Source organism: Tachysurus vachellii, chromosome 14 (genome assembly GCF_030014155.1).
Source record: "Tachysurus vachellii isolate PV-2020 chromosome 14, HZAU_Pvac_v1, whole genome shotgun sequence".
Classification (NCBI taxonomy): domain Eukaryota; kingdom Metazoa; phylum Chordata; class Actinopteri; order Siluriformes; family Bagridae; genus Tachysurus; species Tachysurus vachellii.
Window position 1 is genome coordinate 7020427 of NC_083473.1, and position 15545 is coordinate 7035971.

A 15545-nucleotide genomic window follows, 5' to 3' on the forward strand; every position below is an offset into this window, starting at 1 on the left:
ACTCTATGCATGGAGTCTGCATGTTCTACTCATTGGAGGTTTCCTCCCCAGTTAAAAAAAAAACTTTTTGTTTGTGCGTGTTTGTATCCTCTGATGGATTGGCACCATGTCCAGGATGTCACCTGTGCAGGATATGCAAAATGGATGTAAATGTAAATTATTGTTCTGTAACATATTTACTTTAATATTCACATGGGATTAGCTACTATTTGTCTGTTCTTCTCTTTCAGATTGTGAGTTATCTACAAATTCTGTTGAGAATTTGGACAACTCTGGTTCTTCTCCAACGCGAACATCAAGAAGAATGGCCAAAGATCTGCAATCCGGTATTCTGAAGAATCAAATCAGGACAAACATGCGTATGAATGTTACAGATGATCTACAATCTGCTCAGAGAAAACAAAGACATGTCATGTGTGGACATTTTGTATCGTATCTATTTTTAAATCAATGAAATTTAGAAATGTGATGTAAAGGTACTGGATAATTTCTTACATATGAACAATTTTAGCAATTCTCTCTACTTGGATTAATGAATGAGTAGCTTTAAAAGTGTATTAAGTGCCTATTATACAATTCCATCTTGTATTTTTAACTTTATCCTGATGGCACGCAAAGCTTTACAGCTACTATTTGAATGAAGGGTTTGTTTCCTGCTCATGAGACTCCCTGCACTTGCCTAGCCTTTATTTTGTATGTTTAAAATAAATGAACTCAGAGTTAGAACACGTTACATGGCAATATATTTAATGTTTTGGGAAAAAGATTTAGAGGAACTATTTCAGTTATTATATGCATTACTGACTTATTTGTACTTACTGAGTACTAAATGGTTTCATACTAAACTTATTAACATGGATAAAAACAAAATGTAGGTATCATACTTGAATCTATATTTTAGTGCAATGTAACTGGTTTAATGGGAAGTTCAGGAATAAAACCTTTTAATGGATACAATAAATAACTTATGGCACATGATTTATATGGTAAATTGGGTTAAAAGGTAGAGCTGATACCTCACACCTCCAAAGTTTTCCAGAGTTTTGATGTCTTATCTTGATGTCTGTGTGAGTTTCAACTGAGTTCTCCGGTTTCCTCAGAATTCCCAGTAACATGCCTGTAGGTGAACTGGAGATCCATGGTGCATGGTGTATTCTGGTTCGATCAGCACACACCGATCAACTATAACATTAAAACCACATGGCTAATATAGTGTAGTTCCTCCTTGTGCTTCAAAACAACTCAAATCCTTAAAGACTTGGACTCCACAAGACGTCTGAGGGTGTGCTGTGGTACCTGGCACTAGGAGATGCATGAAATCCTTTAAATTGCAAGATCAGGCCTCAATGGATCAGACGTCTTCGTACAGCACATTCGACAGATGCTAGACCAGATTGAGATCTGGGGAATGTCATGGCCAAATCAACGCTGAACTCTTGGTCCTGTACATTAAACCATTATTAAACAATTTTACAGTGTATTAGGATGCATTACCCTGCTGAATGAGGCTACAGCTATTAGGGAATATTGTTGCCATGAAGACATGTACAATCTGCAGAAATGCCTAGGTACAGTAGGTGGTACTGTAAGTGTCAAAGTAACAAACACTTGACAGTGCATCACACTGCCTCCACTGGCTTGCCTTCTTCTCATAATGCATCCTGGTGCCATGTCTTCCCCAGGTAAGCGACACACCAACAACCAGACTTCCAAATGCTTCATCAGACCAGAACGCCAATTTCAAGAAATGACTGTTCACAACTTTGTGTGAACAAATATATGTGTTACAGGTGCCAGTGTAACAAGTTAATCAGTGTTAATCACCTCAGTGCTTTTAATGTAACAGACAGACAGAAAGATAGATAGATAGATAGATAGATAGATAGATAGATAGATAGATAGATAGATAGATAGAGACAGACAGACAGACAGATCAAATTAAACACTTCTGTATGTGCAATGAATGATTTAAAGTTGGTAAAAATGAATTATTTTGTCCTCAATGACAAGAAACCAACATGAAAACCATTGCGTAATGATGTAAGGATTAGATTGGTAAGAAAGGCCTCTAGTCATTTGTGCGCAAAATTTGAGCTGGACTTCAAACCACACCCACTTTCCCTCCATCCGTCTGTTGGATATCGCGGGTAGAAAAGCGCAAAACAACAAGACTCGTTAACTAAACGTTAGTGTTGCTACAACTCTGTTGGTGAGCCGGGAACATGGAACAAAATATGTTTCAGGTAAAATTTGCTGCTTAGAAGTTTATTTACGCCACAGTGCGTCATTGGATGCAAGAGAAGTTTGGAGTGTTTTTATTTATTTCTGAAATGCACTGTTGTGGAAACATTACAGACAATTTGTAACCATCTCTCTTTAAACATTTCGAAAGCGCAAAGTCTTTCGAAAATTCCTTTTCTTTTTTTTTTTTTCCTTTCACCTTTCAAATTCCAATTTACCCCAAAACTTATTCGCGTTAAACATGCGCACTTGTAGAAGGGTGGATTAACTAATGCGCCTTGCTAACGCATGGAGCAATTTTCACTTTTAGGTGAAGATTTGAAAGGATTCTGGTTTTTATTGGTGCTTGCAGATGGTGAATCCGCAGAGACTGGAGTCCCTGGAGAAGTGGCTTACAGAAACTAACATCACTTTAACGCAGATTAACGGCCAGCGCAGATATGGCGGTCCTCCTCCGGGTATGTGTGTGTGACATGGATCAACTAGTGCGCACTGGACTTGTTCCCTTGCAATTAAATCTTTCACTCATCCAATCTTTCCCTATTTAAAAAAACAACAACAAAAAAACAATATACTGGCTCAAAAAAAAAAAACACTTCTCTTCTCTAACCTTTTCCCAAACACACTAGTTAAGGCTTAAATAAAATCTAACTTGTCAATCAGCCTTGTTTAAAACTTTTACCCTTTCATTAACCAGAAAGTTCCATCATTGTTAACCATGTGTCTATCGTTCCAGACAGATCCTTCATACCTGCAAGTAATTTAACTGTTAGAAAACAAGCTCACCGATTGGCTGATAATATAACCAGCTAATTTAAAAAAAAAAAAAAAAACCCTCCATATTAATGTTGCTGGTTCTGCAGTTCTCCTTCATTGCACTAGAGCTTTATTCTCTGATTAACACACCTGATTCAACTCATTAGCTCTTTAACAAACCTTATTAGTAATTCTAAGCACATTAGAAAACCCCCATCATGAAGAGGAAGACAGAAAAAAAACAGCAAAATATCTTGATCACTGATATGTCTGACATTTTATAAATCCAGATTGTATAAAACTCCTAATATTCAAATTCTACAATATAAATTTAAGTTTTATTTAAATTTCTTTGCCAATTGCAATTTTAGCATTGAACCTACTTTTAAACCACTTCACATCCAGGCCTGCTTTAAAAACATCAGCTTTCAAACTTTTAGAAACTTTAACGCTATGTTCACACTGCAAGGCAAAAGTGGCCAATATTCAGTGTTAATACAAGTCGTTTTCAGGGAATGTCAAAAGAAGAAGAAGAATATTTTGCCTGTTGGATTCACTGGAAGTGAAAACCAATAGGGGGGCACGGTGGCTTAGTGTTTAGCACGTTCGCCTCACACCTCCAGGGTTGGGGGTACTCCGGTTTCCTCCCCCGGTCCAAAGACATGCATGGTAGGTTTACTACCATGGCATCTCTGGAAAATTCTACGTAGTGTGTGATTGCATGAGTGAATGAGAGTGTGTGTGTGTGCCCTGCGATGGGTTGGCACTCCGTCCAGGGTGTATCCTGCCTTGATGCCCGATGACGCCTGAGATAGGCACAGGCTCCCCGTGACCCGAGGTAGTTCAGATAAGCGGTAGAAGATGAATGAAATCCACTACAGATCCAAAAAGATGATTACAGTATCTTGAAAAATCATTGTTTACACCCCTGGAGAATTGAAAAGCATCAAACAGCCTACAGATGGATGAGCTACGACAGCAGGACCACACATTGGGTTCCATTTCTGTCCGCCAAAAACAGGAATCTGCGGTTACGTCGCGCAAAGTGACTGAAGATTAGGAAAAATACGTCGTCCTGGAATGTTTTCAGAGCAAAGCGTACAGGACAGGAACCTTTATTTGTTAATATGCATTTAAGCAATTTTTTCCAACTTTTTAAGCATCTGGGAGCTCGTCTCTGCTCACATTGTGTTTTTGCAATTTTAAATAGATTGAGCGTCATCGATTCATGGGCTGTTACCAAAGAAACCAGCTCTCAATTAGTTAAATTTCGAGTCGCTTTCAAAAGCAAGGTATCGTCACTGACGTCTTTAAAGTTGGTATTTGATTAATGACCGGAGATTCCCTGCTAAAACTCTAAGTGGATCTACTCTAAGATAAGGCTTGAAGCAGCAGTGTGTTTACTTTAATGCTTTGGATATTTATCGTGCTACTTAACCGAGCGCTTGTTGTGAAAATAATGAATAATCCTGTCACATTACGCTTTTTCTCAATTGCTTCCACACATTTATGGTAAATGCCTTAGTTCTCTGAGCGCACTAACACGTTTTTTTAATCCGTAATCTGTTTTTCACACTGAGCAGATGACTTGTGAACACAGCTTTGTGTGTGTGCGCGCACGTGAATACCGGTGTCATGGTTACATTTATCAGCTGTAAAATATTGCATAGAAATGCACTAGTGTATTTATTTCATTAGTTTTAATTCCTTCCAATACCGGTATGGGTGTGAGCAACCATGAAGAACTGAAATGGCATTGTGTGTCTCAGCATGACAATGGGTACGGAGGGTAGCGTTGCTGCCTCATGGCACCAGATCTCCCGATTCGATCCTAAGCCATCTCTGCTGGGTTTTGTGTGTCCTTGTGGGCTTTCTTCAGGTTCTCTCTCTGGCTTCCTCCATTCCGCCTCCCAAAGCACACTCTAGATAGGTGATACACACTAAATAGCCCTGTGGTGTGGATGAGTGTGTAAACATGTGTGGACAAGGATCCACTGTGACCCTGTGACAATTGTTTATATAGTTCAGTTAGCTCCTCTTAACATTTCCTTATATTGGATTTATTTATGAATATCATCTACATTTCTTTTCTCTAAATAATTTTTTTCTACTAGGATGGAGAGGTCCAACACCAGGTCCAGGCTGTGAGGTCTTTATAAGTCAGATCCCACGGGACGTGTACGAGGACCAGCTGATCCCACTGTTCCAGAGCGTGGCCCCGCTCTACGAGTTCCGCCTCATGATGAACTTCAGTGGGCAGAACCGAGGCTTTGCTTATGCCAAATACGGAGACACGGCTAGCGCAGCCGGCGCTATCCAGGCTCTGAACCTGTATCCACTCCAGAGTGGCGTCAGGCTTAGTGTCAGGAGGAGCACGGAGAAGAGGCAGCTGTGTCTCAGCGATCTGCCTTCCACCGTAGGGCGCAACGAGCTGCTGGTTGTGCTGCGGCAAATTACTGACGGAGTGGAGGGCGTCAACGTGAGGACCACCGGGCCGAAGGAGAAAGACGTCACTGCGCTCGTGCACTACTCCTCCCACCATGCCGCCTCCATGGCCAAGAAGGTGTTGGTGCAAGGTATGCTGGGATATTAGGGCTAAACAGGGGCACATCTTAATGCTCCAGGTGATGCCTCATTAGCTTTTCATTTCTTATATTGCAACACCTTGCTTTCTTTCTTTGCATATTATTTCCTCCATATGAGGAAAGGAATCAAGGACAGAAGCAATCAAGGACAAATACATTTACTAAATAAAGCATCCTTGCTCACTGAAGTGTCACTTTAAAGTAATTTCACTTAGTGGTGGCGTTTCTCACCTCTAATTACTGTTTTACAGATTTACTCGTACACAACTAGATTCTCTGTAGTTAAAACATTACCTTTCTTTTACTTTCACCCAAGGACGGGTACCCATTGTTTAATTAATGATTCATTTAGTGCTTCTGTTATTTGAGTCGCACTCCTTAAGATGATACAATATACAACGAGTGAATACGTTTAAGTACAATACTGCTCTGATATGATTCATCTCAGCACTGATGTTATTCAGTTCAGTAATATGATTCAGTTTAACACCTACGTGATTCAGTTCAGTAACAATATGATTCAGGTGAGAACCGATGCAAATTTGTCTGGTAATTACACGTTTTAGTTCAGATTTTGTTCACTGACAATAGGATTCAGTTAAATTCAGCAATGATGTGATTCCATTTGGTAATGATATGATTCAGTTCTGCACTGATTTGATTCTGTTCTGCATCGACATGATTCAGTTGGTTAATGATATGATTCAGTTCTGCACTGATACCATTCAGTGCATTGTCAAATGATTCAGTTCATTGATGACATGATTCAGTTCAGTGACAATTCCCGATTTTCCAGTTGGAATCAACTTTCCTATACACCCCTGTTTATTACTGTATTATTTGACAAATATATATCTGTCCCCTTTATATTTATAATGTATATATGTGTGCGTGTGTGTGTGCATGTGTGTGTGTGTATGTAAAGGATTTACAGGAAGCATTTATGTAGAAGGATAAATAGTTGGTTCCTATGTTTCCTTTCTTAGAGCTTCCACTCATCTTGTTTTATTCCTTGATTCCTCCAAGTGAAACTTAATAACGGTGTGTCCTGAAAGAGAGCGACTTTGACTGATTTCTAGTTTACTAGCTGAAGGATGTAGAGTCAAGGGGAAGTCAGTATCTATTAAGACGTATCTTTATTAAGATGCAATAGAAAAAAATAGCAAGAGGAGATGTTAGGCTTCTAGTGTAATGCACAGTAATTGTATTTTATTGTAAAGACAGATGTAAGCACACAGTATATGTGTTTAATTCGAATGAGTGCTGCAGTAACATTTAAAATAAGACTAGAAATGTCAAAGGTCAGGTAAATAGTAGATGTACAGGTTATGTAAGTTAAACCTAGTGCGTAAGAAGAGCTAGAGCTCATACTGCATATCAAACACAAATATCACGCCACACGTTAAGAGCGGCAAATCCGTCTCGGCAGTATTTTGCATCGCGACGTTCGAGGCGGTGATATTTTTTCTCGTGTCCAGCACCAAGCTGATACTCAGTGATGGGGAATCAAGAAACGGACTGTTTCTGTGCTCTGTAATTTTCCCAGCAGGCCAGAGGCTGGATGCTCCAAATGAAGTCCACATTAAGTCTGTAAACGTGATGCTTATAAATCCGATACAGAAATTCACACAGAGCGCTTTTAACATGTGCTGTAATTAGGCTGGTGGAATCAGACAAGCCGCTTGAGACCGCCTGCGGTTTGATTACGAACGTGATTCGTGAACGTGAGGAAGTGAACTAAACGTGCTGTGTATTCCAGGATGCATCCGGCAGTTGTTCCCCCCCCACCAGCACCCCCCACCCCAGTTTTTTTGCTTGGCATTATTTGGTTATTTTTGTTATCTTCTTGCTTGACCCTTTTTCTTCGCTAGCTAGCTCGCTCGTCGTTGTCAGTTCTTTTATTGCAATTTTGCAAAATATTTAATGTGTTAAGTATAAATCTAATTATGAATTTTCTTTCTAAATGGTGAATGAATGAAAAAATTTGCAAAGACATTTTAAGCCCCGCCCCTTCCTCTAAATCCAATTTAGAATTTTTCAGATTTTTTTCGCCAGTCTGATAGTGATCGTGTGTGTGTGTGTGTGTGTGTGTGTGTACACACAGTTATATAACACATCATCATTGAAGTTTCATTAAGAATAAAACAGTTTCCTTTAGTCTGGGAGCTGAAGCCCCGTTTGGGCTCATGTCTGATTCAGGCGCAGACGTACAACTCGAATATCCGTCTCTACAGTGGATGTTGTGCGAGCGGCGTGTGAAACACAGGAGGTTTTCACTGCTGCATCAGGCTGATGGTTCGGCTCGTCACGTTGCGCCGCGGAGAGCAGGGTGCCTGCAGCGCACGTCTCTCAAACGCCACGCTGAGCAGATCCTCCACTGACGAGCTTAATGCTAATTTATGCTAATCTGATGCAAATCAAGAAAGCTGCTGTTCCACATCATGACACAGCAGAGGTGGGAAAATAATTAAGGCCTAGCAAAGAGCAATCAAAATCCGAACATAAATCACTGAATAGTATAACAGGATGACAGGAATTATTCAGATTCATATTGACTTTAATTGGTTTTGCCTGCGATACTTTGATGTGCGGCCTTAGCCTAGTTTGTAACAGTTACAGCAAAGATTAGACGGAGACGAAACTTTTGTGGGAGGAGCTCACAGTGACACGAAGACGCAGCTAGAACACTGAGGTTTAAAGTTCACTGTATAGGAATAAACGGGAATCAAAAACTAATCATTTATAGATTTCTATTTTATATATAAAATATTTTATATATAATATAATGGGTGAAACTGACTGGAGTTTTATTTATAAATACAGTATTACTTTATGTATATACATTATTAGTGGGAGCTTTACTATCGACTCTAGCTTTGTTTTTGTTTTGTTTTGTTTTGTTTTTGACCAAGAAAATTACTAAACCGTTCATTAACATTAGTCCTGATCACACTGGAACAATAGCAGACTCGGGCCCAGCGGTGTAGATGGAGCAGCAGTCGGCTTCAACCCAGAGAAATAAAAGTTTAAAGAAAACCTTTGGTGTTGTGGTGAGCTCAAACGGGCTGAAAAGTCATTTTGGACTTCCAAAATCCATAAGAAATTAGAAACCATGGCTGGTTTGCTGTGTAAGGAGTCATGTGTCTTAATCCTAGGTTTGATCCTCTAATGATTTGACTCATTAATATACTTAATATCATGTTCTATGACACATTGTAACTATTGAAACTTCATTTATATTAAAAACAAAAACACAAATTTTGACACTTTTTTTATTGTAACTTTGAACAAATGTTTTAAACTCATGGTATCTTAAGTATGTAACCTAGTGAGCCAGCATTAATGTATTCAATGTCAGAGATTTAAGCACTTCTGTACGTCGCTCTGGATAAGGGCGTCTGCCAAATGCTGTAAATGAAACGGTGTGTTTAATTTTTATTTATTTAATTTTTCAGATGTTTTTGAAAGTATCAGAATCGTAACCTTTTTTTTTTTTTTTTACACTAAAGTAGAAACAAGCTGGTGAGAGAACGGATGTTTATAGCTGCCGTAATGTAAGCGATGACAAACTAAATTGTCTCGTAGGCATTTGTTCTTTTAATTAATTTTAAACATTTGCAAACTGTTGAATATAATCACTTTCTGGTCAGGTAACTAGTTTCAGTGTAATTTCAGACATAGTTGAACAAGCAATTTCTTGTCCCCTGATCTTTTTCAGTTCTCTATAGTTCACAACAATAGCACACTGAATTGTATAAGATATGCTCTATAAAATCTGCTCAGTGAAATCTGGAGGTTTTATTCTGCTGAGGCTTGACCCACTTTTAAACTTACAGGAGTGAATTCTTTCCTTCACTACTGGAGCTAAAAATAGCACCAGGTTCCCTAGTCATCCCATCATTTTCTTATTTCTTTCTCTCTCTCTCTCCTTTCCTCAGCCTTCAAGAAGCTGTATGGCATGTCCATCTCCGTCCGTTGGATGTCTGGAAGCGGGAAATTCAGACACGAGGGACATGACGAAGAGAGACTTCTCGTACCGCCCCGTCTGAAACCCGCGGCCCTGAATACTTTAACACCACCACGCGTCCAGCTCGGCCGAGACCACGAGCATCCTCCGCCTTTACCTACACCACCCTCATCCCTTCACTCGCAGTCTATCTCTCGGGCAGTAGGGGTTCTGAACCCGCAGGCGATGAGTGTGATGTTACCCATGAAGCCCAGGAACAGTGTGGAGGAGCCCCTGCATGACTCGGTGCACCAGCTGCGCTGGCTGTGTGAGCTGCATGGGCTCGGCTTGCCACTCTACAACGTGCGCTATGACCACACCGGCCCTGACGGCTTCCTGTATTTTGCCTACAGGGTGGTGGTGCCAGGGCTGGCTATGCCCTTCTGCGGCATCATCCACGTCCTTCCCAGCACCTGTGCCAACAACATGGAGGCCGAGGTTCAGCGAGCCGCAGCCAAGCAGCTCCTCAGTTCCCTTTGGCAGGCGAGAAATCTGTGAGCTACAATGTGAGTTCCTAAAGTACGACATTTCAACCGGTGAAAGTAACAAGCCTCAAAGATGGCACAGACGGAGCTATTATAATATAGTACATCGACGTATTAGCACAGCAATTAGCATCTCCTTGTTTCTTTAGCTGCTTGCTAGCTATTTAGTGGTGATCTAGATGACAGGAATATGGATTGGCAAAATCTAAGATTAACAAAAATGAAGTACAAAAATCCAAATATAAATAATTGACTAACAATGAAATAAATAAATAAAATATAACTTTCCTGTCCTAAATTTACCGAGCGCCAGATGTGATTCGTCTTACACCCATGACATCGTAGCACAACAATCGGCTATTACAGAAACCGCAAAATATTCGATCCTTTGTTCAACTTCGAAAAAGAGAAAAAAATTCGTGTTTCATGTTCAGCATTAAGATCAGAAGCTGCCTTTAATTTCTTACGGTTTTGTTTTACCTTTTGATATGGTGTTTTATAGCGTTTTAATTTTTTTTTTACTATCATTATTTATTTGTCTGTTTGTTTCACCTCTTTGGATTGATCTTTGACAAATTTGCCTGATATTTGGATTTGTTTGGTTTTCTGACTTTGGAGTGATTTTTTTTTTTCTGGTTGTGGTGTTGCTTTGTGTGTTGCACTTATTAAAAAAAAAGTTGTGTATATAAAAGTCTGCAAGTCTAAAATTTTTTTTTTTTTTCTCTACCCAGATATTTAAAAAAGTAAATACATTTATTTAATTTATTTAAATCTATTTAATAACAAAGATTTTGAAACCATTTGAAGAATCATTTTTTAATTTTTTTTTTATTGTTTATACTCTATTTTAGTCAATTTAAGACTTTCTTTGTGTAGACATAAATTCTGAACCTTTTCTAAAAGTCAATAATCGTCTAAATATAGACCAAAAATAAAAAAAAAAATCTCCCTGAGCAATATTTATTCAAATGTATTCAGGTTGAAGTCTCCTCGCAAGAATCGTTCGTCAGAGAAAATAGCAAAGGCAGAGTAAAAAATAAAAAATCCCACAGAGTGTGAAATTGATCTATTTGTCAGGGAGGATGATGATGCTTCAGTTCAGAGAAAACAATCAAAAAAAAAAAAAGCTGCAAAGTGAACAGTGCATCCTGAAGTCAGGATTTTTTTTATTTCAGAACCAAAGGAAAAAAAAGTTAATGGGCTACAAGTGGGAAAAAAAGAGCAAATCAGAATAAGGACACTTGGATTCCTTTAGAAAAGGTGGCCGATTTTATATGTAAAGTTTCGGTGTGTGTGTGTGTGTGATGCAGCTTTAGATTCCAACCAAGCAGAATCCTCACCTGAGTGAAAGCCAAGATCAACTGATGCTTGATTGGACACTATTTATTTATTTTCAGAGGTCATTCTTGGATAAGCACTTCACACCACGCAGCTATAGTGTTGTCTTAGAAATAACTAAAATTATGTTTCTTGCTGTTTCTTTGCCCAGTTTTGCCTCAAAGTCATGTTCTTAGCTGACAGAAAAGGAACTGGCTGTATTTTTCATCACTGTTGTACCTCGTCCGCCTCGATATTAGGCATGTTGTGCATCCTGATATGCTTTTATGCACACCACGGTTGGAAAGAGTGATTATCTGAGCCTTACTCTCAGCTCGAACCACTCTGACTTGCAGAACTGCTGCTTACTGGAAGCGTTTTGTGCTTTTCTGCATAAAGACAAGCGACTTTTTCCTGTGAAAATCCCAGAAAATCAGGTTTCATTGAAATCCTGATGTTTGATATGAACATTAACTAAAGCTCTTGATCTGCGTGATTTTATACATCGCAATGCTGCCGCATGATTGGTTCATTACATAATTGCATGAACAGAGCCACGGCTGTTCCTAATAAAGTGTCCAGTGCTATCTTAGCTATAATAACGATAGAACACACTAAATGTCCAAGTTGACTGAAAGCAAAACAGACACCGGTAAAACAAGAGCACATTTATTCAGCGTGTTTGACTCGATCAGGTTTATTTATTACAGGCAGAGGACAGAAGGACAGAAACGTTAGAGTAATGCATCGTGGGTACGTGTGGAAAAGAGTTCGACGGGACTCTCGGTCCCTCTGAGGGTGTATTGGCGCATGATAAATAAAGACGTGCGTCTCTGTGGTCATTGTTTACTCTGACTGCGTTGTCCGCTTCTTGATTTCGTCCACCAGTTCCGCCCTGGACACGTCCACCTGTGAAGGACAAACGTGGTCATCAAACATGAGCTATTACTATCCACTCACTCACTCACTCACTCATTTTCTACCGCTTATCCGAACTACCTCGGGTCACGGGGAGCCTGTGCCTATCTCAGGCGTCATTGGGCATCAAGGCAGGATACACCCTGGACGGAGTGCCAACCCATCGCAGGGCACACACACACTCATTCACTCACGCAATCACACACTACGGACAATTTCCCAGAGATGCCAATCAACCTACCATGCATGTCTTTGGACAGGGGGAGGAAACCGGAGTACCCGGAGGAAACCCCCGAGGCACGAGGAGAACATGCAAACTCCACACACACAAGGCGGAAGCGGGAATCGAACCCCCAACCCTGGAGGTGTGAGGCGAACGTGCTAACCACTAAGCCACCGTGTCCCCTATATATATATATATATATTACTATCCAATACAAGCATTTTTTACAGTAGTCACGTTGTTTATGTTTAGGGTTCTGGAGTTAGTCACAAGACCCTGAATTCTCATTTAACGTGGAAACAAGTTCAAGTCCAGGGCCTGTATTCATGAAAATTCTTAGTGCAAAGTGTTGCTCATAGTGATGTAATTCTACATGTAAGAAAAGTTCTTTCTAGTAAAAAAAAAGTTATTCATAAAGCATCTTAACCTTTAAAAGAGCTCATAAGGTTTTAGGAGTAGAGAAGAAAATGGCTGAAAGGTGAAAAGTGAGAAGAAATGTGTTGTATGCAATATTTAATAACGATAGTGAGTTAATAAAATGATAGAAGATCATGTAGGTATCATTTTTGTGACCAATCATATTAGAGATACCATCGACAGCGCAGCTGATATGGCATTTATAGATACACTAACATCTCAGAAACAGCTGATATGCCAAAGCGGCAGAAATGATGTAATTTGACTCTGACATTTCTGCACTGTGTCTGAGATGTTTACATTACATTACATTTCTAATGTTGATTGTGGATCATCATGTTGGATCATCATTAATACGATCGGTCGCGAACGTAATCCCTACACGATACAGACTCAAATATCTTAACAAACACAAAGTGAAGGTTTATAATAGACCAGATTTTAAAAGTGCCCCTTTTTTATTTTTTTATTGGACAACCAATCACGGTCTTCAAAAGAATGTGTCACCTAGTAACAGGTTAAGCCCCGCCTCCTCTCTAAGATAAGTGTGTGTATTTTCCTTGTTCCTTGTTTTCCTTGCTTTAAGAGTCCTGAATCACTCTTAAGTTAAGATTCATAGTTAACCCTCTGAGGACTGAGGGTATTTTTAGGGCCTGGAGAAGTTGTCATACCCTGACATTTGTGCTTTTTTCAGTTGCTTATAAAGATATAAATGGCTAAAGTCTAATGTCACTGTAATCAGCACAAACTGGACTACAATAATATGTGAGCAGCGTGTATGTACATGATTGTGTTTTTGAGAAAACAATGTTTATGCAATGTTCATGGTTAGTGAAAAATGAAATATTTTAAATCACTTTAAGGCCATAAAACACATACAGAACATCGATTCACAAGACTTTTGACAACTAGAGTTTTTGCTTCAAAATTATGTGAAAATCATCTTGTTTACTCGCTCACAGAAAACAATATATCGATATGAATGTTCTAAGACACTTTTTGTTTGTAAAGGGCTATAAACTATCATGCATATTAATGTGATTCACACCTGAGAAGACAAAGACCCGCATAATGAGTGTGTGACTGAGAGATTAGTTACGAGAAAGAATGTGAGGACAAAATAAATGTGTATATTTTTTGTTTGTACTTTATTTAGAATATTTAACTCACACACAAAATAACTTCTAAAGTTTACAAACCTTACACCCTTTTTTACCTTGCACTCTTCCTGTTGACACTTTTTTTTTGCACAGTTTTGCCCTGAGCAAAAAAAGTGTCAAGAGGAAGAGTGCAAGGTAAAAAAGGGTGTAAGGTTTGTAAAAGCCCACTAACCTGCTCTGTCACATAGTACCCAGAATTGAAGAGTTCTGCAATTAGTTCTTCCATAAACTCCTTGTGTACAAAAAAAGCATGCATGGTGGCAGCAATGTCCAAAAAGTGTAGAAATAGCTTGGTGAATAATTTCGGCCTATAGCATTATAGATATTTATTATATCATTATATATATATATATATATATATATATATATATATATATATATATATATATATATATATATATATATATATATACACATACACATATATATATATATATATACATACATATACATATATATACACATACACACATACACACACACACATATACACATATACACATTCATTAATTTTCTACCGCTTATCCGAACTGTCACGGGGCGCCTGTGCCTATCTCAGTGTGCCTATCGGAGTGCCAACCCATCGCAGGGCACACACACACACACTCTCATTCACACACTACGGGCAATTTTCCAGAGATGCCAATCAACCTACCATGCATGTCTTTGGACCGGGGGAGGAAACCGGAGTACCCGGAGGAAACCCCCGAGGCACGGGGAGAACATGCAAACTCCACACACACAAGGCGGAGGCGGGAATCGAACCCCCAACCCTGGAGGTGTGAGGTGAATGTGCTAACCACTAAGCTACCGTGCCCCCTATGTGTATATATATATATATATATATATATATATATATATATATATATATATATATATATATATATAAAATCATTATATATCATTATTTATAGTTAAATACGCGCTTTGTACAACATTCAAAAATAACTGGTTGGTAAGGACATATTTCATATTACCAATTTTACTTTATATTGAAAAGCTGATTTTAGTCTGACAATAGCCTGGTTTCAAACATCCAAATTTAGATATAAAATAGTAAGTAATTCTATGATGAAGATTGACGTTTTATGCCATTTCTCGGAGGTGTGTACGTGATTACCTGAATCATTTCCATATGAACAGCACGCTCAGAGGGAGGCGGGAACACATTATCTATAATTAGGCTAAACCGGACCACTCCTTACTTTCTTACGGATTACATAAAAATAGATTATTTGTTTTTGACTTAAATTTGTTTATTTAAGAGTCAACATTTCAAGCTTTCTATGCATATATTTATCTTGTATTTGAGGCAAGTATTCGCTGAGATTCGGGTTGTTTTATTTATGTGTCTGTGAAGAGTGGTGACCGAGACCTTTATTCTACAAAAGCAGTGTTTTGTTGTTATTATGTGAGTATACAAATAAAAGTAGACCC

The 15545-nt window shown here is 38.9% G+C and overlaps 2 protein-coding genes across 4 annotated transcripts in view; one reads left to right on the forward strand and one right to left on the reverse strand.

Annotated features, from left to right (window-relative positions):
- The first annotated feature begins 2140 nt into the window (after window positions 1-2140).
- dnd1 (DND microRNA-mediated repression inhibitor 1) lies at window positions 2141-10693 on the forward strand. Of its 2 annotated transcripts, XM_060886854.1 has the most exons (4): window positions 2141-2243; window positions 2594-2699; window positions 5112-5573; window positions 9521-10693. In XM_060886854.1, exons 1-4 carry the CDS (start codon window positions 2223-2225, stop codon window positions 10084-10086), a joined length of 1155 nt encoding a protein of 384 aa, XP_060742837.1. In that variant the 5' UTR covers window positions 2141-2222; the 3' UTR covers window positions 10087-10693. The 2 variants fall into 2 exon arrangements, with proteins under 2 accessions (XP_060742837.1, XP_060742838.1); XM_060886855.1 differs by lacking the exons at window positions 2141-2243; window positions 2594-2699 and adding an exon at window positions 3628-3666.
- Window positions 10694-12043: 1350 nt separating this feature from the next.
- Window positions 12044-15545, reverse strand: part of hars (histidyl-tRNA synthetase) — an 18318-nt gene continuing 14816 nt past the window's right edge. For both annotated transcript variants that reach the window (XM_060887070.1, XM_060887069.1), the window contains one exon: window positions 12044-12299. In XM_060887070.1, the coding sequence (XP_060743053.1) occupies window positions 12237-12299 (63 nt within the window). In that variant the 3' untranslated portion in view covers window positions 12044-12236. The remainder of the gene's footprint in view (window positions 12300-15545) is intronic.

Coding starts and splice junctions, on each gene's coding strand:
- dnd1 (XM_060886854.1), top strand. CDS start 2,223: ATGGAACAAAATATGTTTCAG. Junction 2,244..2,593: donor TGGAACAAAATATGTTTCAG/GTAAAATTTGCT, acceptor TGGTGCTTGCAG/ATGGTGAATCCGCAGAGACT. Junction 2,700..5,111: donor ATATGGCGGTCCTCCTCCGG/GTATGTGTGTGT, acceptor TTTTTCTACTAG/GATGGAGAGGTCCAACACCA.